Source organism: Opisthorchis viverrini (genome assembly GCF_000715545.1).
Source record: "Opisthorchis viverrini unplaced genomic scaffold opera_v5_9, whole genome shotgun sequence".
NCBI classification, from domain to species: domain Eukaryota; kingdom Metazoa; phylum Platyhelminthes; class Trematoda; order Opisthorchiida; family Opisthorchiidae; genus Opisthorchis; species Opisthorchis viverrini.
In genome coordinates, this window is record NW_008751665.1 from 133,127 (window position 1) to 158,891 (window position 25,765).

The 25,765-nt window shown below is 42.9% G+C and overlaps 1 protein-coding gene across 1 annotated transcript; it reads right to left on the minus strand.

Annotated features, from left to right (window-relative positions):
• Positions 1 to 55: 55 nt before the first annotated feature.
• Positions 56 to 23,839, minus strand: T265_00844 (hypothetical protein; the record flags this gene model as incomplete). The annotated part of the gene is made up of 7 exons (XM_009164739.1): positions 56 to 568; positions 3,515 to 3,608; positions 5,656 to 5,847; positions 8,391 to 8,457; positions 10,223 to 10,336; positions 15,189 to 15,284; positions 23,505 to 23,839. 7 exons carry the CDS (start codon positions 23,755 to 23,757, stop codon positions 419 to 421), a joined length of 966 nt encoding a protein of 321 aa, XP_009163003.1.
• Positions 23,840 to 25,765: the final 1,926 nt, after the last annotated feature.

A 25,765-nucleotide genomic window follows, 5' to 3' on the forward strand; every position in this document is an offset into this window, starting at 1 on the left:
CACACTCAGCTACGCTGGAGACTGAGAGAAAGAAGGACATCACAAAGACATTAATTTCCTCAACAGTACATATAACAATACGAAGAAATGGATGAATGCTTAAGGACAGATGCAAAGCGGCACGCGAAACAAGTAGATAGGTAAGATTTTTTAGAGAAAATATGGACACAGAGATACCCGATGTGGATGATAGTCAAATTTATCTCTAGGTCTCTGTCTGTACTCAATCACAAAATGCTCTGTAGGCGACGTACTTATGGGCAGTATGGACGTTGGACGAGGACAACACCTGACATGACAAACTTTGGTTGTCAAAATTTCCGGGGGCGATAATGGGGACAAAGACGTAGACACTGTATAGGAAGAGGACGAGATGAATTTATGGCGGTGACTCATCCAAAACAGATCGGGCCAAAGATTAGTGATCCATTGTTTTAGCTGTGGGCGTGGAATCGGATTCGTCTTCCACCTCGTCCTCACCCCGTCCACCGTAGTCTTCAGGGGCACTGGGGACATGACTAGCCGACTCCCCTTCGTATAAAGGATTCTCAAGTTCGAGTTGATTGGGCTAAAATATGACGAAAAATAAAGTACTGTTAATTATGATCAGCATTTCTTCCAACCAGTCCAATAAAACCTAAATTTCGAATGGAAGCAGTGAATTGACTCGAATTCACACGCAATTTAAGATAAATATTGAAGTCTGTAAGCAGAATCCGAAATGTGTTGAACTTTTTTCGATGTAACTCGTCTTTCTGGGGGAAGTAACACTGACCAGACATATAGAAGCCCGGATTAGTTCGCTACACCATATCTCCAGTATCGTCAGCGTTTGGTTTTTGTAATGTATAAGTGTACCTAATTGTGTAGTATAGAATAACGCTGTACTAAGCTTCGTTGAACTGTTCTGCAATTGCCGCGCATTTCACCCGTAGGCTGGAAAAGGAACAGTGTTAGTGCTCTGGACATTCTGGAATTTTAGACCGACAACAATGGTTTTGGTGATAGGGCCAGCGGATACTGGCTGACATAAGATAATCCAGGGTATTCATGAGAGACTCAACTGAATCTCTCGTTTATGATATTATACAACTGAATGTGCTGCACACAGACAACCTTGTGAGTAGTTTCCTTCATGAAGATATACTGCGATATCTCGAGCATCGTGCCAACTGAATCATGAGGTGGCCTGTGTGCAGCACATTCAGTTGTAGAATATCCTAGACGAGAGATTCAGTTGAGTCTCTCGTGGAAACCAAATTAATTTTTAAATGAGCGTATTTCTCGAAAACAGTCCAATTTGGGTTCAAATAGAACATAAGGTTGATGGAAATTCGGGGATCACGCCTACCTGATGAGCCCCAATAAGGGCGAAACCGGTCGTGGGCTGTCGAAGAGTTTTCAGCAACCTTGTGAGCAGTATCCTTCGTGAAAATAACCAGATTATGTCCATCGAGTGCACATTGAGCGATAGGAACCAGCTATCCAATTTTCACATACACTGAGGTTTCCATTGGTTAGTTATCTCGAAATGAATTAAAACTTACAAGTCGCAACTTGGGCTTGCGGTGACTTTAGAACTTATCATTCTGATCACACTTCCCTCTTTCTCTGTCAGGTTTTTACCGGGTGAAAGCTAATAGCAGAGTAGACCCGGAACAACACATAGATAGCCCCATTCAATCTGTTTGAGAGCTCACTGATATCCAAATCTGAAGGTACTGAGTGTTGTAGTCTAGACAAACTTCGCGAGGACAGAGAAAGTGAGACAAAAACGGATATAATGGTAAAATCTAATCTCCAAACAGTCATACAATTTGATCTTTTACTAACAGAAATTTCCGATTTTGGGAAAAATAAATTAGGATATTGGCATCAAATGACCAGCAATTTTTTCTTCGATCTATTAATACGAGTTCACCGGCACTAAGTGAATCACTAAAAAGTCACGCAGCTATCCCGATCGTCAGTTTCAGAAATTCTAGGCCTTGTTGATGTGTCATAGCTCAACGACTAATCTTCGTTCCTTCCCTTTGTCCGTTCGTTCAACCCTCCAGTCACACGTCCTTCTTTGTAGTCCCAAAAGTAGGCACGACGACCGGTGTGGAGCTGTTTCGTTAGAAACACGATCTAAGCGGTTACAAGCCATTACACACGATAGTAAATATCTCATCTGCACGCCGTTTTGGAATAGTGTACATTCTCAAGCGCACTCCTGAACTTTTTGGACGCTCTTTTTCATAAAAACAAAATGAATGGGCACTGCAAAGTGGCTAAATAACTTCCGCAATTACCTCCGTCTCCCATCAGATGCGGGGCGGACCTTGCAAACCAGAACAGACATTACCTACATGATGTATCATCAGTAGTATATATCATTAAAGTGATGTCTCCTCAGACCATGCGTCATCCGATTTTCTTCACTCGTCTTTTATCGCCGAAGTGACTGTGTTCTTCTAAACTCTTCTACCAAGATACTCTATCCACTTCCGGGATGATCTTCTCTGTTACAATATCCTCAGCCTAACACCAAACCTTGAAGCTCAATACCGCCCAGCATAGTCCCGTATCCTTACAATCCGTATCCAGCTCTTCAAGACTGGAACGAAGACTTTTCAGCGGAAGCCAGCCCAACTATGGGCTTGTTTGCTGAATAGTTGTACATTTTACTTGCAGGGGGTTTCTGATCTTCACGCTGCTCTCCCATTATTAATTCTTTGGTTTGTGATAAAGTGAGTTTCCCACCGTGGTTACAACCATTGGTGTTCTTGCAATGTTTCGAAAAGAGCTTATGGGATAAATTCCGTCTTCTATTCGCGTGGGAGTTATTTTGTTTGATTAATCAATCAACTGAAGACTTTTCGCACAACGGCAACACAGATTTCGCACGCAATGAACGTCCGGTATTCTTGATACCCGGAATTTCTTGTGTAGAGTTCCATAATCTTGTAGGTTGTAGTTAGTATTGTATGACCTGTATAGTCCTGTTACATTGGTTTCTACTATTAAAAAACATCCCACAATTTCCGAGAAAATGGAAAGGCGAAAAATCTAAATGCCGGCTCCTATGAACTACAGCTATTATACACGGGGATTACATAAATCGAAGAAATTCCATTATCCGTTCAGCATGGTTCACCATACTGAAATCAATTAAGTAGTCCACTAAAATCGGAATATTTCTTTCATGAGTTATCAAGTCGGACTGCAGTTTAGTAGATATAGTCTACACCTTTCGCCTGCAGCTATACACTGACTGCATAGCTATCGAATAATCTGACTGTGCCGCTGGGACACGCGCATTCTGTCAAAGCTAACACGTATGTGAGACGCCGATGCACTTGTCCTAGTGGATAATCCAAGCGTCTAGCTCAGAAGGACTTTGAAGACTTTGTCTTCTCCAGAGTAGTAAACTGCTATTGAGCCGTTTTGAATGGTACAAGCGTGACTCTCTTTCACAAACGAACTTGCAAGGTCTGTTGTGTTTATCTACTGAAACAAAGGGTGGACAAACCTCAGCAAGTCCTGGGCATTCGTAAACGGTGAAGTCACCTTCTTCCACATCGGATCCACTACCTTCCTCGCTGCCTTGCGCATTATCGCTGGCCCTGAAGATGAGGGAGAAAAAAGGAAAGTATTATTAGGGCTATAACCTGGTTTCATCTAACTTGTGCGTAAAATTTTTCATCCTACTTAAAAAAAATAAATAAAAGCACTCAGTAAATTTGTTTTTGTCATTTTTGACCAGTGTTCACAAAAAAACTTGCGTCCGAAGTATTGAATGATGCCAGCGGGGTTTTTAATTTATGCAGTGAAACAAAATATCATATAGTTTATCCAAAGTGATCGCTGTCCTCAGAGGTCCACCTTTAAGGGTGTAATGTTTTCAATTAGTTTTGCTATCCACAAACACTGGGTCTCTATCCTTTCTTTCACAGTACTCTTGAATACTACTCAAGGTTGTGATACTTCACTATTTTCCCCTGATTTTAACCCAATCGGGCTTGTGCTGAAACTCCTATTTCCCGTGAATGTATAATCACTATGACAAAAGACTGTCAACTTTCAAGATTTTATTTAGATTTTAATTGACACTTATACATGCGAGAATTAGGTATTTTTATCCCGTATCACTTGGAAACTTGATTGCTGCACATCGCTTGCACAGGAAAGACAGTTGTTTGACATCAGTCGATTTTTACTAGGTCTTCCGTGGCCGAATGATTTCTCAGGCAAACACGTTCAACAAAAGCCCTGAAGCCCAGCTTTTGACTTGCAAGGATGGCCTACTTCTAGAGGGCTTGGCAACAAGGAAGTGTGAAAATCCACTTGAAACACGTTCACATTTGAATAGGGGAAGTAGCGTGTGATGAATACGAAGTTCTACTACTGGTCTGTGGCCGATTCAAAAGTCACAAACTACATGGTTCATAGATTGAAAATTCCCGCATGTCTTGGATCACGACGAAGCGCTTGTCGCTGTAATAAGCGAAGATCCCTGAAAAGTACGCCAGACTTTGAGACTTGGAATTCGTCAGTGTTAACCAGCGCTTTCTCGGGACGCTTACAGATCAGAGGACACAACAGAAGTTCCATTTAGAGCTCTTTTGCACCCCCTGTCCCCACAAACGGGTCACACAGCTATGAATACCCGTATCCGGCTTTGGGCGCACTCGACGCTACACGGGTGCGTTCAGCGTTCACTGTTGGAGTAGTACTAACAAGCTCACCTCGCATGCTAAACTCCTTCAAGGTCAAAAGTATGCACTGATAACGAGCTCTAATGAGAGCCTAACTCAGCCTCCATGATTCCTCCCTTTGGTGTGCGGACTCAACAGAATAACAGAACCAGTACAGAACAGGCCGTTCAGAACACCAGAGGATGTGGACGTCCCTTTGGTGTGCGGACTCAACAGAATAACTGAACCAGTACAGAACAGGCCGTGCAGAACACCAGAGTGATGTGGACGTAAAAGCTAAATAGGAGTTGCAGTCCCTTCGATTTTAGCCGGTTTTGAATGGAGATTGGAGGCCAATTTACCACTCATGGTTGTGTAGATCCATTTTGTACAAGCAGATGCGTTTCTGTCATTCAGGCTGTTTCCACAAACAAGAGAATCCGGAATGTATGTCACAGTAGCTTACATCGGCAGTACGAGACCTGAAAACGAATGCATCGATGACTATAGGATACAACGAGGATTTGAGCTGCTAGGTGGAAGTTTGCCCTTCGGGAATTCAACTCTCCCAGAATTTAACAACGAAAATGCAAATGTTCATTGAGAATAGGACAAAAAGTGATTAACTTAAAAAGTCATAAGAAGTGGATGGATTAGAAGTTCTGGTCCCGGTTAGTATCACAAAGATTGAGCGCCTTGTGGTGTATAATACGGAATTTTTAAAGTCAAGAGACGCTGTAATCCGACGTCTCGGTTGCCCTAACAAACCTTTTTCAAGGATTTTTACAATCGATCGACTGTAAATTACAACATCTGGTTCCACTACATTGTGTTCTGACTTTAAAAAAAATCCATAAACTGGATAGAGTGCCTAAACTTAATGGCGATTTCCCAAATCGGATTCTAACAACTGCCAACAATTTTATGAAAAGTTCTGTCTTCGTTCCAATTTTGTGTAAGAAAGAGATAAACCTACCGTTCAACAGCTAGCATTTGTTGTTTCTGATGTTGATAATGGTACATTTGCGCTGAGTGGGCCAATTTACGATCACCATCTAGGCTCAGTGATGTTGTTTCGCCCAGTAAACTTCCATGTGGGCTTCGGCCGTCACTAAACGGTGCACCCATTTCATCTTCTCCTTTTGTTCCCTTCTTGGGTAAGTGAATCCTACAAGGAAACAACCAGTACAAAATATGTAAACAACTCACCAGCGGTATGAAGTAAAACCGCTAGTATTAACTGTGAACCGTTAGATAGGTGAATGTTTGTTCTCATACTCAAGCAAAATCGAGTCGGTAAAATGAGGTTCCATGACATTTATTTTTTATATGTTAGCTTATTCGATCCAGAATATCTAGGCTGCGCGACTCAGCGTGTGACACTGACCTCACGGTGTTAACCAACTACCATTTGTTGGTTGCCCCTGTCCTATCTTGGCTCTTTGTTGAGCGTACTGCGGCGCAATGGTTCTGGAATTTGCGGTACAGTCACATGTATACAAACTTTTCGATACATGCACCAGGCACGTTTAATGGGGTGACTTGATAAAAGTGCAGCGGTAAAAGATCTTTCATGGCTAGCTTGTATTTCGCCACAGGTAAGGCAATCGGACACTTTTTCTAGTTAATTTAGCGGGAGTTGCCCGGTTTCCAAAGAACAAACTCATCAAAATATAAAAGTGAATACACATGGGTGGAGGCAACGGTTTACTGCCCAATACCCTCGGAGTCCACTCTGACTAGGAAGGAACCCGTTTCAGCGATACATCCGCACTGATGGATACTTGGATAGCTTAAATCGAAGACCCGTTCCCGCATTGCGTAGAACCATCCACATCACGCTGGCCTCTGTTGGAACCTGACACCTGAGCATTCACGTTTGTTACTCGACAGTCAAACAAGATCAGGTGATATTCTCTGTATTTTATCGCTGTCACAAGTTTTGTGTTTGTCCCTAATTTCTTATGTATAACCTTAATGTGTATTGGCCAGATGATGATTCCCCGCGGGAAAACTTGTTAGCTACAAAGGATTGCTTCTCAAAAACATCACAGAAAGCTAAGGAGAACTCGGAACAGACACGTAACAGAAATATCTTGGGGGTTGAAAGTCTCAAAATTAACATCGATCATGTTTACTGGAGGATTATACTACGGAACGGTTGAAGTGAATGTCCAGTCCGGAACTAATTTAATCGAGCTTCAGTCAGATTTTATGGTGATTCACTGTTCCAACCTAAGGTGGCAGATTGACTAGGGTTTGTGCTGTAAATCTCCGTTGTGAGTGCATATGTCAGCCAATGAATAGCGATTTAATATGAAGACTGGAAGTGGAATAAGGGGCTTGGTTACGGATGAAACCCTGCAAAAGGAACTGATCTCGAGTGCTCGTATAAATAATCAGGACTTGAACAACTCAATTAGTTGCTCAGCTATGAAAACGGTCAATATTCAGTGGGCAATCTCAAGGCAACTACTCACGAATGAAGTGGGTGGATACGTTTGTTCCAAAGTCAATCGAGGAAGATTTTCCCAAGTGGAGAGTAATTTTCTATCCTATCCACATATTCTGGTCACTTCCATTGTAGATGAAGGGAGAATATGAATGTTGAACGTAATAATGGCAACAAGTCATTTGTTCAAAGTTTACTCAGTATATTCCATTTGTATGGCTACTAATAATAGCCGAATAGTCGTTGGCTTGTTCGCTAAGCTGAGCAATTGGACTGCAAACGTTTCATCACCAATCGAGGTGACGTCATTAGTGCGTTATTGGGGAGCGTAGTGGTGCATCGGACTGGATCCAGTTTACGCACCCCCACGTGCAAATGACCAACATCTCAACCGGAACACTCAAGGAGCACCGAATATTGGATTCACAAACAAAGAAACAAGGAACTCCTTGGAGGCAAATCAATAGAGGTCACAAGCCGGGACTCGAAAGGACATAGGTCACTCCAGCAACGACCAGATTATGACGGCAATAGGTGACAAGCTCAAAGGTCACGTGAGAATCGGCGAATGGGGACACAGGACAACGGGGTAACCAATGGAGCCGTCCGATCGAACAGCTAATCGCGATCAAAGGTCATACATTGCTAGCAACATGTATATTAACACACGCGTAACACTACTTAATGCACAACCACTAACCCACCACTACGCAATACAACGCTCCCCAATAACGCACTGATGATGTCATCTGGATTGGTGATTTGCAATTCGATTTGCAATCAAATTGCCCAGCTCACCAAACAAGCCAACGACCATCTACGCTACCTGAGCTACCGATATTTTCCTCTATAGATAGCCGGATAGTACTTGCCATACTCAGTTAATCCTCACACTTTCTCTTGGATCCAGAGAGTCTTTCTTCGCCCAGAACAGTAAACAACTGAGGCAGGCAGTAGAGCATTAAAATAGAGCTGATCAATAGAAAGGCTTCATAACTGTGGTTTTCCTCTGTGGTTTTTCTCAAGGCGACAAGAACGTCAGGTCGGTCGCGAAATGGGATCGAGAAGTTGATGTTATCAGTTTCTTTCAGACAGATTTCAAATCAGGACCGTACTGTGCGTCTCTTCATATGTGATTCAAATGGTACAACATAGATAAAAACTGTTCAGTCGAAGTGGATTAGGGATATAAATGCTTACGGATACTCTGGCGAATAAGCGATTGATCAAGAATAAGTCGTTTGAAAATATGCACTCACTTTTGGACGTACACAACGATTGCGGCTATTGTAGTGCCAACCAGTAGAACACAGAGAGTTCCGAGGGCTGAAAAGGTAAAGACAATTCAGTATTATTTTCATACTGTAAATTTGTCCGAACAGTTTTCTTTTTGAAACGACAGCTTTCGAAAATTTGTTCTCAACTCAAGGTTTTCATAATGTAAGCTCTATTCTCCGTTGGCTGTTGGAGCCCCCAGAATCGAACGCGACATTTTTCTACAGAATTTTATTTCAAAACTTGCAGCAAATCCCACTTAATTTGTGCTCAATTAAAGCTCATCACAAGGTTTTACTGACCGCAACCATGTTATCTGTTCTTTAAACTTGTTACTGATAAAAGTTAACAGTATTCTCAACTGATGGGAGCACCGTATTCCTAGACACTGTAGAAGGTAAGTAGATTGCCGAGTTGGTTGGTTGGTAGCCCTGAAGCGAGAATTTCGAGTTAATGCAGATTACAACTAGTATGGACAATGATGTCCAACCGCTTTCAGGTACTCTGATACGTCTAAGAGAACCTCTGATTTGTAGACAATTCCTGGATAACAGCGTGATTTGGTTTTGAGCAACTTGTCATCATACTGACTCGTATAATGGTACTACTGATTTTGGCTTTTCGTTGACCATCCGATTAAAGAATACAGCCGAAGCGTTCTTCTGGCGCATAAGCTCCGGGGATCATGTGAAGAAAGTCGTTAGTATTCAGCAAAACGATATTCTACCCCTTGTTTTGCTTGTACGTCCATGGCCTACCTAACCGTGTAAGTATATTGATTGCATTCTAACTGTAAAAATTCAAAAAGCCACATATGTTTGCAAACCGGACCAAATGAAATGGCCGGGTGATCCCAAGAACTTCAGGTCATCCTCAGTGTTTCAAAATAACAATATGCTGTTTCCACTTAACATTCAGTTGAGGACCTTGTTGAGAACTTGACGTAGCTTATGTTTGTTGTTCAAGCTTCACCATTGTTAGCTATCTAAGGGTTACCTTGGGCAGTTGATCACTTCACTTTTGCCAAAGTCTGGTGACCGGTTTTGCGCTGTCATACCATCAGTACTACCTGTTCCTATTGATCTTATTCACAAGTCTAGTGCTGAATATACTCCTTCCTATCGGGTTTGGTGTTCCTCTACCAAATTATCTGGATTTTTGAAGGAAAATTACTGCCTCATATTTAGGCTACTGGAACGAGTCTGTAAGAGCAGGTCAATAAGCACTCTGAAGCTTACAACGAGTCTGTCTTAAAACATTACCAGATGGTCCACTCTCTCTTCGCCCACTTTTATGCAAGCTCAGGTCATCTTCTTCCCCACCGCCCGGTTAGAAACTGTCACCCACAAGAATAACCAAGCATCGGAATGTGTTGATCCAGACGTGGCCCGATATCTTGTTAACTCTAACTTACAACGCGATGCTCTCGTATCATTCCTTCGAGTCTAATTTGTCTCTTTGGACATGCACTCTACTGCTCTACCGACCATGTGTATACTACGAGTTTGTTTGCTGAAAATTCGCTTGATCAACCGCCCCAGGCTATTCTTGACTTGAATTGGCCCATATTACTTTCAGGCATCCTAAAATAATGAACTTCACTATAACGCCGTTTCAATTGAAACGGTGTTCACCAATAAGAATAGTTTTCTTTTCGAGAATCACAGTAAGACGATAGTGACATCTGGTTTTGATTTTGTCCTACATCTGACGTCAGAAAACCAGTGTTCTCTGCGCCATTATGCGCTGTCCCAAGTTGTTTCGCGTGCATAATGATTACGTGAAATGCTGTGGAGAAAGCCCCTCCGCAACTTACCAACTGGTTTCCAAACGATATAGGATCGAAGTCCTTTGGGAGTAGAGGGCACAGCTGGATTGTCATCTCTCCTCACTCGTTTTGGAATAGTGTCTATTTCCGGGTCAAGATTCTCTACACGGCGAAAACAAAGGGGAAAGCAATCAGGACAGATGAGTAAAATGAACAGTTTTGGTGAGGTGACCTGGCTAAACTGTTGAAAACAATAATTAATAATCTGAGAAGCAAAACTCCCTTTCGTACCCAGAAGCTGTGAGTACTGTCCACAGGATGCCAGCCGTGATGACCGTTAGAGTTCTTATAACGTCAGTCAGCGTCCGCTGAAAATCATTTTATCCCAAGGGAGAAAAACAACGCGGTTGGCTGATATCATCGTGAGCTCATAGTTCGTGCCATAAACAACCATGCCTCATTAGCTGCGCGCTATTAACTACAACTAATAACGATTGAGTAGCTGTTAGTGAATTCACAGAACAACAGCCTGCGTAACTACTTTTGCAATCCGGATAGAAGATATATCAGCAGAAAATGGAAATCGCTCGGCTATTGAGAAAAATATGCATTCACAGCTACTCTTCGAGTGAACAATTCAGTGAGGTCAGTTTCTATCGCACGCATGTTTCTCATGGCCATTTATTTGTGGGAAATCTGGGAAATTATCCAATTGGGTTGAAACAACCCCTGCTCTATTCTGATGAGGCAGCAATCCTTTCTATTGCCCGTTTCATCAGATCCCAACAGCGCCCCTTGGGTTTGGCGCACTTACTGAGGTGTCCGAGTAAAATTACTTTTGTTACCCAGCTCGCGCCAGGCACATGCGCTCAATAGGAAAAAAACTCTATTCATAAACAAACAAGCGATCCATCTGGGTTACATTGAGTCTCCAATTAAAACCAACTTAATGTGTAATTGGATGCATTCCCTGAATTACATCTAACTTGGATTCAAGTAAGCGCTGCGCTGACGGCCAATTGAGAACCGTGTCTACATGGTGAGCCGTAAAAAGGGCAGAAGCGGTCTTGGATGGTCAGTGGCCTCTTGAACCGATGTGTAAATTCGAGCCGGTGAAAGCAACCAAAAATGTTCTGACTATTATCGATACTAGAAAGCCACGTCCACATTCTATCATTGTTTGGTCCTTGCCATGATTAATTCAGCCCAGTCGGAGAACCCCAATATGCGGCGACGCAAATGATCTGTGATGTTTAGCTATTCTCTCGAGAGAATGTTGCACAGACGTAACTTCAAATTAAGTAACTCGCATCGCACCCCAGCATATATTCTTTAGCAGAACCAAGTTTTCTACACAAAATCATTAACCGGTCTTCCCTTCGGTTAAAATTAGCGCTCATCATATGCTCCTCTCGTAGTGTTAGAGTGATAGTCCATATGAACTGAGATGACCACTAGTTCGCAACCCTCATGTACTCCTGTTGTTGCGAAATAAACACGGGTCTATAAATTGTAATCAACTCTATACACCTGATGGACATCCTCATGGTCCATTAACAATGAATTCATCCAATTCCATCCTAACTATAGTTAGCAGCAACGTCTGTCAGCTGAGCGCTAGTGTTAGTTAGCCCTATCCAATGTGTCCTCAACGTAACGTGCTGAGGACGGTGTTCGTTACGAACAGAGTACGATTCGGTACAACGTTTGCAACATTATTGTTCAAATCAGCTGGTGGTAATTCTCGAAATGGCGTATTTTATAAAAGGCAAGTTAATGCTTTATGTGTGCTTCAGTTTACTCCAAAAACCGAAAAACATTAGAACTGGCGATTCATGAGATGTGCGCTGATTATGATTTCAAATAAGTTTGAAACATATGTACAATGATTCTTTCCGCATAGATTGGCTTCGATTATGGGATGAAATTTCCTTAATCTTTTCATACTACCAGTTTGAAAGATTACCAGCGCTCATAGCTTAAAACACAGGGACAAGGACTCCAGTGCTTCCTTGAATAGAATTTTGTAATTTTTGTGGAAGCGGCGCGCAGCCACACCAGAAGGGCTGAGTTTTACTAAGAATATGTGAATGGCGTTCAATTTTTACAAAATCTCTTAAATCACAGAATACTCAGGGAACTCTTCCAAAAATACCGAGAATGATCACAATATCACGTGGATTATCCTATTGTGGTTCATAAATGCCAGTTAATTTGGCAGTTTGAGTAGCTCACTGCAAGCGTTAAGCGTTTTTTTAAGATTTTTAATGACTGCAGTTTCTGGGGGTTTGGCGGGATAGGTATTTTGGTCATAGTCACAACACCTGTCCTGGCGCAATTATTCATGTGAATCCACACCAAACGGGGGGGAAGCACTGGACTCGAGTTTCGCTCTTATTAGAGCGCATCAGCAGTGCATATCCAATGAGCGTGTCGGGATTTGAACCCCGGACATCTGACATGCGAGGCGAGCGTGTAACCACTACTCCACCAACGCACGTTAGGCGCATCTGAACTCACCGGAATAATTACGCCAGAACAAAAGGACGACCATTCAAACGAGAGTGGTGTGTCTGTGAACAATTTTCAATGAATTTCCAAGTACAAGCATAAATGGAAACACAGAATGCCGGTTTACGAAGTTGCATCATAATCTGCAAAGCTAGTCAGACAATTTGTTGTGAACTACTTCCAGAAAAGATAGTGGTCAGTCAAAGTGGGCCAGTGATTGTCCGTGGGTTGTTGCTAACACGGCTGCATGTGGATGTAGTTGGTTTGTTTATAGAAATGTGAATTTGACTCCACCTTTTCTGGTTTCGCGGAGTCTGGTTCTAGCTGTGCTTGTCGTTCACTCACCTTTTGTTCTCCTTCTTCTTCGTTCTCGTCGAACTTCTCACGATTTCTTCCCAATCGGCCTGTCTACTACGAAACGTTCGCGCCCCAGTATTCGTATAGGTATGTCAACAGACCAAGAGGAGTCTCAGATACATAGCATCAACCTAACGACCCGTCATTCTGTGGTGCCGACTTCACGAAAAATACGTAGGTTTTCTTTCCTTTTTAGTTTATTAACCATCCTGAACTGCTCGTTTAGTTATTTATTCCATGTATTCACTAGCTCCGTACAGAATTCATTACTGATTTTCAGATTTTGCGTAAGCCTCCTTCCACACAATGTCGTGCATTCAACAGTCCTGTATTTTATGATCATCTCTGCAAAATAGCACCGAAATTTCATTTTGGAACCATGGGTTGTTGACCAGGTGGCTGTTGATCTGTTCGTCGGGGTTACCAAGTAACTCCTAAGTGTTCCGTCACCAAACGCAGAGACATCCTCAATGCACTTCTTGGTGAGGAAGGCACCTGGTGAACAAGTGATAGATGTAACCAAGCTACCAACATTCCAATATCGGAATTACATCTCTATAGCCGAATATCACAATCAGATCCACGAAAAAGCTTCCCTAAAATCGATACAACTAGTTTTAAGACTTCTACCCATTTCCCCTTTGTGACGCAAAAGATTTATCCGTCATCCGTACGAAAGTCCTGCTGTAGACCTGAGGAGCTTGTGGATAAGTTTGTATTAGAATACAAAGGAAGTAGTACTTAAGCTCATCAGTATTTGGTGATCAGGTAAGCATGAAGCTGTTCAAAATCCTCTCTAAAAAGGCTCATTGTTCTTGCAGGTTGTATTGGTGACGAGAAAAGTACTCCCTCTTAATGCCATTTTGAACTGGCAATCAAATTCTACCCAGGGCCCATTAGCCGCACAATGTTCTTAGCTAGGAAAGCTTTGGGATGAAAATAAAACTTTTTGCGCCAAAATGTTGCATTTTGTTGCATATGTGCTCAAACCAAAAAAAACCATGCTAATCAACCTTCACACTTTGCCACTCACCGAATTCCATCGTCCAACGATGCAACCATACATCTGGCGGAAAAGTCCGGTGGAATACTTTCTCATGCTGAGACGGACGCCGAGATGCTTAGATGGGGCTTAAAAGTTTGGATTGATACTCTGAACTCATTAGCCTGTCTGCTTTGGTCCATCAGTTTGAACTGGCAATCAAATTCTACCCAGGGCCCATTAGCCGCACAATGTTCTTAGCTAGGAAAGCTTTGGGATGAAAATAGAACTTTTTGCGCCAAAATGTTGCATTTTGTTGCATATGTGCTCAAACCAAAAAAAACCATGCTAATCAACCTTCACACTTTGCCACTCACCGAATTCCATCGTCCAACGATGCAACCATACATCTGGCGGAAAAGTCCGGTGGAATACTTTCTCAGCATTGCTGAGACGCCGAGATGCTTAGATGGGGCTTAAAGGTTTGGATTGATACTCTGAACTCATTAGCCTGTCTGCTTTGGTCCATCAGGAACACATGGTTGCCTTCAAAAATTTAATTCCATTGTGCGAATCCCTGAGTACCATTCTACCCACCACCTTCGAGTCGACACTTGAATTTCCGAGCACACATCAGGCGCTTATTATTCCAACATTTGGTCGTTATCAAAATGACCACTAAAACCTCTTGAATTCTACTTAGAAAAAGCCACTTAATGTACGACTACGTACCTTGGTTCTAAGGTTTTTGGAAAACAACTGCTACCGGACAACCTGACTATAGGTAAATGGTAACAACTGGTGTGAATTGTCAAAGCATTGTTTCACAAAAACGAAAACTCACATACCTTGGTTCTAAGGTTTTTGGAAAACAACCGCTACCGGACAACCTGACTATAGATAAACGGTAACAAATGGTGTGAGTTGTCAAAGCTTTGTTTCACAAAAACGAAAACTCACAAGTAGAACGTTATTATTGTTGGCTACGATGAAATATTGAATAAATAACACGAGACTCTGCTCATGTCATCGGCAAACACAAGTGTCGTTCAGACAAAACAGAAATAAAAATCCTCTATATTACCAGGAGCAAACGACTGGACATGGTAATGATGATACGTATTTGCATAGAACATTTAATACGGAGTGAACGTATTATCATACCATCTGAGAATTCATAGGGTACAGCCTCTCCGTTTAGCGTCCGCCTCGTAAGATCCAGTTCCCTGCGTGACCGTAACTCCATGCTTCGCTGTATTTCTGCAAGTAATAAAAGTAGACGAATCTCTTCAGAGCGGAACCCCATTGATGTGTAATATCACGTAATTTTAGATTGTACGCAGCCCTCATTGTCTCCCTGTCAGACGACTATCCTGTTCCAGTAGCGGTTCCCTGAATATTCAATACACATAACCGTGTGACCCTACATTGCACTTCTGTTTCAGGAAACTCGTATGTTTGTTGTTTGTGATTAATTGTAATCCTAAATCCCAGGTTTTCTAAACTACGACTAGATGCCATCTGAGGACTGAACTGAAAAACGTCATTAATTTTCACTTTCTTTTTTTGCAATCTTGCTCGCCCCTTCAAGCCTCAGTGGTCGACCTAGCTAGATAAAATTGTCTGATACCAGTACTGATTGCTGTTGAATCTAGCTGTCGACGGTCAGAATCCTATCTAAAGGCTAGGCCCAAGTGGTGAGGAGCTGAAGACAACAAATTGCTTACTTGACTGATCTCACTGGCATCCTTGTTAAGACTTTCAATCCAGATTTTCTGATTGGACAGTGGGCTGGAATTAGTCTCACCTTATCTTCTAGTTCTTTCGTCTCAAGATGGAGCTCTCGTAAACGAGAAAACAGCATGACCGTATAAAGGTTGAACGCAGGCTTTCGTTAACAGCGTTGCAATTATTACAAGGAATAGGTAGGTGCACTTCAAATCTCAGTAGACGCGTGAGCTAACGATGGCAATCACGCATGACACCAGATGTATACTGTTGCGTCTACCTGGATTTAATTACGTTTTGTCAAGCCTTTCCAAATCCCACCTTCTTAGGTCTGAATGTTCCGTATCCCGAAACGCGTCCAATATGCGATTCGTTGCGCAGTCACAAAGTGTGATCGCACTTTTACCGGACTGTCCCACATAACCTCATCACTTGCCCTCCAAAAAGCTGAAAAATGATTAGGCTTGGTGAACTATTGGAATAGGATTCGGATGAAAACATTCCCAATCTATTTTGCATCACTGTCGTCCCAGCCCCAATGTTTGCGCGATTGTCGCGTTGGTACAAGGTCACGTGACCTTGTACACGTGACCTGATGTCCCTTTACTTCCAGGACTGAAAAAGCGCAGTTAGGAAAACAAATTATTTCGTGGTTTTACTGCAGCCTGTACCTGTATCTGACTAGGAATATACATTTTAACACTTATGAAACGATCTCATTATTTCCGGCTCTTCTATCGTGATTTCAATCGCGGCCTGTCAGTTGAATGCCACCCGAACTGGGTTAGTGGGTTGAAAACCTTTGTAATATCTAAGCGTGCTCTCTTAAATAATGCGTCCCTCCACAAAGGCCATACCATTTAATGGCTCCAGGACCTAGTATCTTCAGGAACCCTAAACCAGTGGACAGTCATGCATTGCACATTTACGAATAACCCGATACCACATCGGAGGTCGGGTGCCATTAACTGAGTCACCTTACTGGCTGCATACATTGGGGAAGGTAAGTGAAAAATGTTGCTGTTGACGCCTTCCTCGATCCTGTTTCACAGGCTTGCTCATCTCCGTAGGCTGATTCTTAAGGACTGACAGATCTGCGACAGATATACTCATTTGCAAATCAGTTCGGTTTTCACGGAGACTTGAAGCGAATCTCTCAACGGGATGTGCTGCACACAGGCCGCCTCATGTTACAGTTTGTGCGATATTTGAGATATCGCAGTATATTTGGCTCGCAATCAGTCCACTTTGGGTTCAAGTAGAAAATAAAGTTGACTGCGCCTACCTGATGAGCCTCAAGAAGGACGAAACCGGTCGTGGGCTGTCGAAGAGTTTTCAGCAACCTTGTGAGTAGTTTCCTTCATGAAACTAGACTGAAAGAACTGTTCACCGCCCATTGCCACTAGTCACAACATCTACGGTTGTCTCAGTCGTCAAAGACGTCTCGCACAGTTAACCTTGAAGCCTTTAACGTTCGGAACCTGGGACAAGCTGCACAATAGACTGCTGTTGCATATATGCTGGAAGTGTACTGCCTCTCTGAAACGAGGATTTAAGAGTACGGTTGTTGAACTGACAGCCTCATCTGTTATCGCCTCCAGTTACGAACCTTGAATGATCCAGAAGTCGGTGCAGCTCGTTCCGGTGGAGTCGGTATTGTTTTACGCCACCGAACTGGATGGGTGCTAGTTGAAAGTCTGCCCGTTGATGATCACCTCGTGATTCGTCTGGCAACATCTTTGAGAGTACCCTGCAAGCGCGTTGATAATCGCCGTCTGTTCGCTTACGCTGCTTACGCCCCAACAGAGTGTAGCTCTGAAGCACCCAAAGACAGCTTTTAAGACACCTTGAGCACTTTGCTGCGGTGAGCTAACAGCTCAGATATTGTTGTGGTTGACGGGGATATGTGTACGCTAAAAGGCAGACTTAGAGCTTCTGAGGCCCAATGGGGTGGCCGTCCAGGACTGGGGTCGAAACTTACAGCAACAGTGAATGACTACTGTGGTTATGTGCTGACCACAGGCTGTTTATATACAGAAATCAATTCCCAAACAGCCAAAGCCACTTGATCACATGGCGGCTGTAGCACCAAAACCAACCTACAACACGAATAAAACACATCGCCAATGGCCATAGGTGGCGCCGGTGAATAAATGACTGTTTCTCGTTCTGCAACACTCATATGGATTCGGATCACGCGCTTGTTCGGTACCACTGCTCGGTGAGCTTTTCAGGTGCGCGCAGGATGCATACACCCCACTTGACTGTTGAGAACCTCTCGGACCCACATGTGAAGCGGGCCTATCAAAATCGAACAAGGTTTATTCTGATGTTGACTCTTACTAAAAGATACTGTCTTAAACCCTAAAATAATCTGGGCACTCTGTGTGTGGAACGGCGCAACCGACTAGATCTTCATGAATACTTAGGTTACTCAGAGATCCGATAATTAGTCCCCTTTGTCGACACTCCAGTGTCACTCAGCGAAATGTGAGACTTTATTTGAAGAAGGACATCTGCACGAATCGCGAAGCTCGGTGGATCCAGAATGCTAAAGAGTTGAAGAAGGCGAGAAACTCTGGGAATGTGCGTCAAATATCCCAGCTGATATAATGAATAGGCTTAAAGAGGCCTCCGGTGTCCAAAAAAGTCACGTATCGCTTATGTGTGAAAAAGGGGAATGATTGAATCGTTGGACTGAACACTCGCGAAACCATTCAACTGGTCACCTGCAATTTTCCAGTCGAAGTTTTCAATCAGGCAATTCAGTCCTAGATGGTTGGCTTGGAACCATAGATTGCTATGGAAGAAAGCGAATAACTTTCTTTCTCGGAGCTTCACCGAGCTCGCCGGCGAACTTCCATTGTTTCTGTTGACGAATGGAAGAGAAATCCTCAGTCAGTGACTGGATAAGTTATTTGCCTCTATCTGGCCGGAAGAGATCGTCCCAACTAAATGGGGTGGGTCTACCGTAGTGCCCGTTTTTTAAAAAGGGTGCTCTCAGTGAGTGTGACAATCACAGAGGAATTAGATTAACTCTTGTTGTATTTAAACTTTCTGCATCGTATATTTTAGGCCGCATTTCATGGTCACGTGAGGAGAGGACCCGAGAACAGCAAGAGAGATTCCGGTCTGGAAGGGACTGTATGGACCACATCTTCACTCCTCCAAGTATTATATAAACACATGTTTATAGGTGTCTTAAAATCTTGGGCTTTCTTGACATCAAGAGAGTGTTTGATTCTGTCGACCGTTTACTTCTTTCCAACACGCCTGCACAAAAGTTTTAGGCCAAGAAGTTCGTAAATATGCGCTGCTTGAAATGACGTACTTGTGAGTGCGTGAAAATGCACTGGGAGCTCTCCAAAAGATTTTCTGTAAGTAGTGGTGCCTGACAGTGATCCCCACTTTCTCCACTCTTGTTTCACTTTATCACTGATGAAAGCACAAGCCCTATTAGAAAAGGTGACAAGTCATCCAGTCCTTCGGCATGTTCTTCCAACTCACAAATGGCTGCGGGACATGCTTCTGAGGATTCAAGTAGTGTCGGTGAAAGCTGTGGACCGCTATTTGTATCTCGGAATTCGGGTTAGCTCTGATGGTCATGTGGTAGATAAGTCAGTGCACTAATCACAAGGGCCAGAACTGCCTTTCCCACTTGTGGCATCGGAAAAGCATTTCGTTGGGTCCAAAAAGATGCGCATATCCTGCTTTGTTGTTGTACGGTTGCATGATTTGGTCACTTCGGACAGCGGATCTGAGACATTTTCAGGTCTTTGACCATGAATGCCTCAGAACTATAGCTAGAGGTGGTTAAAACCAACGAATAGGGACGAGAGAACATAGAATACTTCCCTCAAAGACTGCATCCAGCACTGTCGGCTCAGAGGGTGGCTGAGGAATGCGTTACACATGTCGAGTTGCCTTTTGCACAAAACGGTGGTTTTGTTCCCAATTCAGAGTGGCGAAAACCTACAAGTGGACAGGATTTGAAGTGGCAAAAAGAAATGAAAGATATTACGGAAAGTTTGGGTGCTTTGGTTCCGTTCGCCATCCAGGGTGGGGTCCATGTAACCCTCTCTGTAGTCAGCTGCAGACACTAAACGATAGGGCTGCTAACCACCGTTAGCATCGCTCGTGGTCTCAGTGTCTATCCGGATCGTCTGACTGAGTGTTGGAGGTATACGCACATGGGATTGTTTTGGTGCATCTTCTTCCTGCACAAATTTCCTGTTTACTTTATTCAAATAAAGTGGCATACTCGTAAAGCAGTGAAGCATCACCGTACTCATCCCATATTGCTGTCACCGATGCCGTTGATGATGATGAGTCAGTGGATAAATTTAATCCACTCAAAAATTCACATATTTTCACTCCGTACCACCTCTCTTTCAAAATGATCAGGTGCTCGCCGTAGTCATACAGTTCATGGGCATTTTGTAGTTGGAGTGAAGACCTCGGTCTCTAGTCTTGTAATGAATAATTCTTTGGTCAGAGAATCAAGTGAAAATGCCTTCCTTCCGTAACTCAGTGGTTAGGAGTACGTTGAAATCCCATCACTGTAGGGTTTCCTCGGCGAAACTCGACAGCCCGATACCTTCACAGCAATTTTTCTGGCGTACTACGAGTCACGTAAATATTCCATTGATTTATCTCATCGACATAAGAGATACTAGCAATACAACTCTGAGGCTCCCAAAAATTTCTAAATTCCTTTAGTTGGTGTTAATTTGGAAACACTCGGAATCATTGAGCAAAGTTCAACCAAATCAACTGAAGTAACTGAGATTTATTCACGGCAGGTCACTTTAGTAGGTCAAAATGAACTGTTACTTCCCCATAGTGTTTGATTTCACATTGTTAGCTGCTCACATATTCGCCATTCTCGAAGCAAAGCTTGGCTGTACAGGTTTGCCAAACGATCCAAAACTAGTTAGGTGCACCACACCCATTTTCGTAGTAAACCTGAGCTCTTTCCTGAAGCCAGATGATACTACTAGGAAGTTGATTGGCTCTAGTCACCGACCAGATAATGTTTGGAAGTTGTGTTCACTGATAAGGTATGAGAGTACATTACAACTATACAGGTATGAGAGTCATTCAAATGTCAGTTATCTCTATTCTGCAGATGACATCGAAATAGCTCAAAAAGGAAGACCTGCTTGTATTCCGACTTGATATCTTGATGAATACATACGGCTCTGGCGCACGGGAAAATTCGCGATTTTGTCCAAAATAACTCAGTGATCTTTGAAAAATGAAATCATTTATGAACACCGGAGTCAGAATGCAAGCTGTTACGTCTAAATGCCTTTCAAACTTGTACCAAATTATCTGACACCCGGGCAGCGACTGTAAACCAGCGTTAATTCTGTTTATACTAAGTAAGATTTATCATTCAAATCTAGTAAACACCTAAGTTTGGCGCAAAGCTTGTGTGTGAGAATACTCTACAATTGTAGGAAATTCGTGCAGTCGGATTCTACTTCTAGGCTGAGGAACGTATTTCACAAGACGTTTGGCTAAGTTAGTCTTGTCAGAAGGATCCAAATGCTTTTCGTAAAGACTTATACTATGTAATATTATATGCATACCACACTATATACTATAATCTAATACCTGTGTGCCGATGCACTCTGAATAGTAGCTCATGTTTCCCTAACTTTAGGTGACAGCTTATCGAATTAAAGTAGTCAGTCACTCCGTTTGAAGTATAGGGTAGTGCATCCCGGATTCATACCAACTGATTTTCGCACCACTTTTTGTACATTAATCCACATTCCCTTTGGCGAACTAAGTGTGGAAAATTGAACAGGTACGATGTTAATGGTGGCGACATTCGTTCCAGCCATCAATTATTCCATCACCGTGCTAGAATATAGGTGCATTTTGAAGAAGGATACGGCGTGTGCCGCCAGAAATATGGCTGTCCGGAAAAACAGAGGGGTGTACAACAATTCGACAGATTATCGTAAGCCTCCTGCCACGTGAATCATGTGACTCGCCCTTCCAGATCAGGAAAACTGCCAAACAGCAGGGCAATCTGGTATGACGACACCAACAGGTTCGACTTCGGTTTTAGCCCTGTTCACCCTGAGGTGAGTAGCTAATGAGTAGGCAGTGGGCAGATTGGATGACGGACAGTTATAGTTAAGGAAAGATGGAAATTGGATGGTTACTTTTGTGCGTTCACCCAAATGACGGACAACGGCACATCTGATAAATCGCACCACACTAAACTCCTTCGGAGAAATAACCCAGAGTGAAATACTCGTTCAAAGGAAATGCTTTCGGAACGGAACTTCGTTCAACACGTTCCTTCATTGAGAAGACATCTGTTGGAACCAAGCAGTAGATCTGTCCTTGTTTCCGAAGTCTTTTTTTTCTCCCATAGGGAAAGCACCAGACTAGTATTGTCCTATATCAATGACTTATATTTGGCCTGACTTGATCGAGGCGAATTGATAGACTGTCTATCATTACAGAATTTTGGACCACGTCGAGCCACACTGGTCAAATGATGGGCTCTAAGTAGAAGTCGTTATGAAACAATATACGAAGACTCAAGTCTATATAGCTCTCGATGGTCACCATGTCGGATGCCTCGCAAACCCAAACTTCGTTCAAATTATGTCTATTTTTTGGTCACTGAGACTATGTGGTGAGCCAGATACAAAAATCGATCATTTGACCGGAACAGATGTCTTTAATCTTCAGAACCAAACGAATTAACGAAAAATGTCCAAAGATGAAGCGACGTCAACTGCAACCCACTGCCACACACAGAGTGCTCTAAAATTCAGAAAACACAGTGCTCCTTTAAAAGCGAGTGACTTGTAAAACGAACGCACAATTCTCTAGCCATTGGTCTCTACGTCAAATCCGTTTCGTGAGCCCCGTTACAGGAAAGGTAAGGCCACAGCTGAACTACTGTGCGCCAACCGAAGCGTTGAAGTTCCGCAGTGTACCGAGTCAGCAATCCATAATGGTTGGTGTATGCGAATTGGAGACTGATGGCTGCACTGTAGGCACCCATGAGTTGCTGTCTACGAAGTAAAATGCAGATTGAGTGCCACACTAGAACTGTTTACCCTCCTTATATCTACCACCATTCTGTTCCTGAGTACTGCATAAGATGGCTGCATCCGGCAGCAATTAAATGGTTAAAAGCAGTCGCCTATGCGAATTACCGAAGCGGTTTTTTTCGATAAAACGTTCCGAATTCGCCCCAACATAGAGGATTTCTGAGAAATCAAATTCGACGAAGTCGACCAATAGGCTAAAGTAGGAAGATTCAGCCACCACAGTTACATATTTATCTTGAAGGTCTCACCCATTACACAAGGCGTCGAATGACCATCATGGAACGAAAATTGATCAAGGTGTAAAATGCGCGTTTGTTATACAGTCTTATGAAAAAGGTAGTGTGGCTGGGAGAATTTACTCTTGCTGTCTCCATATTAAGGTTGTAATCTCTTTCTAAAAGGAGGGTAACGGCGATTAGGCTAAAGTGAACAAAACGGTTGACCGTAGAGAGACGGACGATGTGAATAAATCTCCCTGAAAGCCATCCTTGTATAATATCGACACATATTCACTGAAACATGTTCAAGGTAGATGTAAATGAATACTTTCGAATTCTAGCTACCCAAATGTTTAATCACAGTCTGAGTCATGGAAACGGGCCCTAGTGAGTGTAATGGAGACTGGAACTGGCAAACGATTGCAGGAAGAAAACGTGAGTCAAATTACCCGAATATAATGGATCTTCCATGGTATCATAGGCAAAATTGGAGGTCCACGGCGTATCTGAATAATCTGCATCGGATTTCAAACGTTCATTGCGATTTTCCAACAACCATGGCAAATCTGGTTCCAACAAGGCCGCTCCAAATCTCTTGGATAAATCCTGCCGGTCGAGATAAGCTGAACTGTTGTCAAACAGACAACCAAAAGTCAGTAGGAAGACGCATAATCCATAAAAATAATCTCCATGGCCTAGCATTTCTAGTGTAATCACCTGTCACCGCATCACAAGAACAACTCAAATTGTTTGTAACTTGTACGACTACTTTATCTCTCGGCAATTCGGGAGTGTGTTACAGACCGACTGGATTGTTAGATTCTGTATCGATTTATCGGACGAAGAGAAGGCCGGTTAACCAATCTGCTGGGCTGCCGTGGGCAGTGAACTCATTCGCGTTGATTGGGGGAAGGATGGGAAGAGAGACGGGATGACGGGGACATCGTACTACTATTGAACGACCAGTGTCAGGACAAGATTGGGGACATATTCAGAGTTTTCGCCCACCACCACCACCACATGGTGTGGTTTGAGGTTGCGTATGACGTCCACCGGATTCATGTGGCTAAATTTATATTCAAGTGTGTTTGTGTGTGTGTGTGTGTGTGTGTGAATGGGGAAACAAATCTACTGAGCCCATTCTCTCATTATTTTCGCTAATCATCACATAACGGACCCAGAGTGTTCAAAACATTCCTGTCTCTTTTTCCCATTTTGAGGTTCGTTCGCGTCACGTTCACCAACACTTTCTTCTCTTCTAAATTTCCCTCGAATTCGCTCTGACCACTATGCATCACGGACGTAAATGATACGAATGGTGGATACTTTGTAAGTACTGAGCTGCTTCTGATCTGGGCTTTCTTCTTCCATGGCTAGGTCAGCATATTACGATGAACTGAGGAACACTGAGCGGCTGTCCTGTGTCTGTCATGGTTACCTGGCAGTGCGCGTTTTACGAGAATTTGACGGACCTCTGAACCCCTAACTATTCGTTCTACAGCCGAACATCACTCTTCATTTGTGGGAGACCTTCCAAAATGTCACTTTCAATTTAACAGGATACACAAATTTTCCATATGGTTTAAAACATCTAGGTGGATAGTCCAAGGGTATGCCCGTTTCAGAAAACGAGTGGTCAGAGGTGCTAATATGGAATATGAAGAGCTAAAATAGTTACCACTCGACTTGCTAGACCATTACATGCAATAAGCAATACCTATCACACCGAGGCTTACCAAGGCTTTTGGATATCTGAGTGCATTTTGAAATACTGCTTACAAAATCAGGGGGTACTTCTTTCGTGCCCTGTGGTACAAACCTGGTTTTATTGTAGATTAATTCTAAGTCTTTCAATCCTTTTATCAATCTCAGTTGTGATTTCTTGAATAACATCCCATGTGTCTACCTTACGGTCGGTTATATCTGTCCTAATTACTTAAGTCCATGCCATCGTTTCATACAGTAAAAAGCTGAGAATGGTAATTCCCAAAGTCAGTAACGCTGTTTTATGAGTAAAAACCCATTTTCCCGTAGTAACCAAATAGCAATCATTCGTCAAACTGCGGTCAGTAGAAGTGCAAGAGGACCTATATGGCGTTGACAGTGATGCACATTTCGGCTCTCAATACTCGCCTAACTAGATCAGTAACTCATTGTTAAACCAGCCTTCATCAAACTACCCTCAGTTGTCGTTCGAAGGCTACGAAGCAACCGCAGCATACTTTGACATTCGGACGAATGGAATGGGGATGCACACAGCTGTAGAGAGAACAACTCTTGTCCTGACATTATTTAAGCTCTATGAGTCGCCATTTGATTCTGATTTTTAGCCTATGGATCACTTGCACACATGGTATCAAAATTTCTGTATTCCTGTTAAACATTTGGGTTCTCTCAAGTGAATGATTTGTATAAAGGGGCGATGACTCCCAGTACACTGTGCACGAACAGAAGACAGTTCTTGTCCCGGAGTAGCAACGTGTTTCCAGACAGGCGAGATTACTAATTTTAACCTTGAGACTGACTACCAAACAGAAATATAGGCTATAGTGGCTCCACTGTGTTCGGTCGTTCCAACTAGCTACTCGCTAATTTTAATAAATTATTAGACTACTCGTGAGTAGGCACAAACCCTCCCCTGATAATCGATTGTGAACCTATACCTACGAGGCCATGCGTCTTCGTTTCACCTGACTGTGTGCGAAACTTC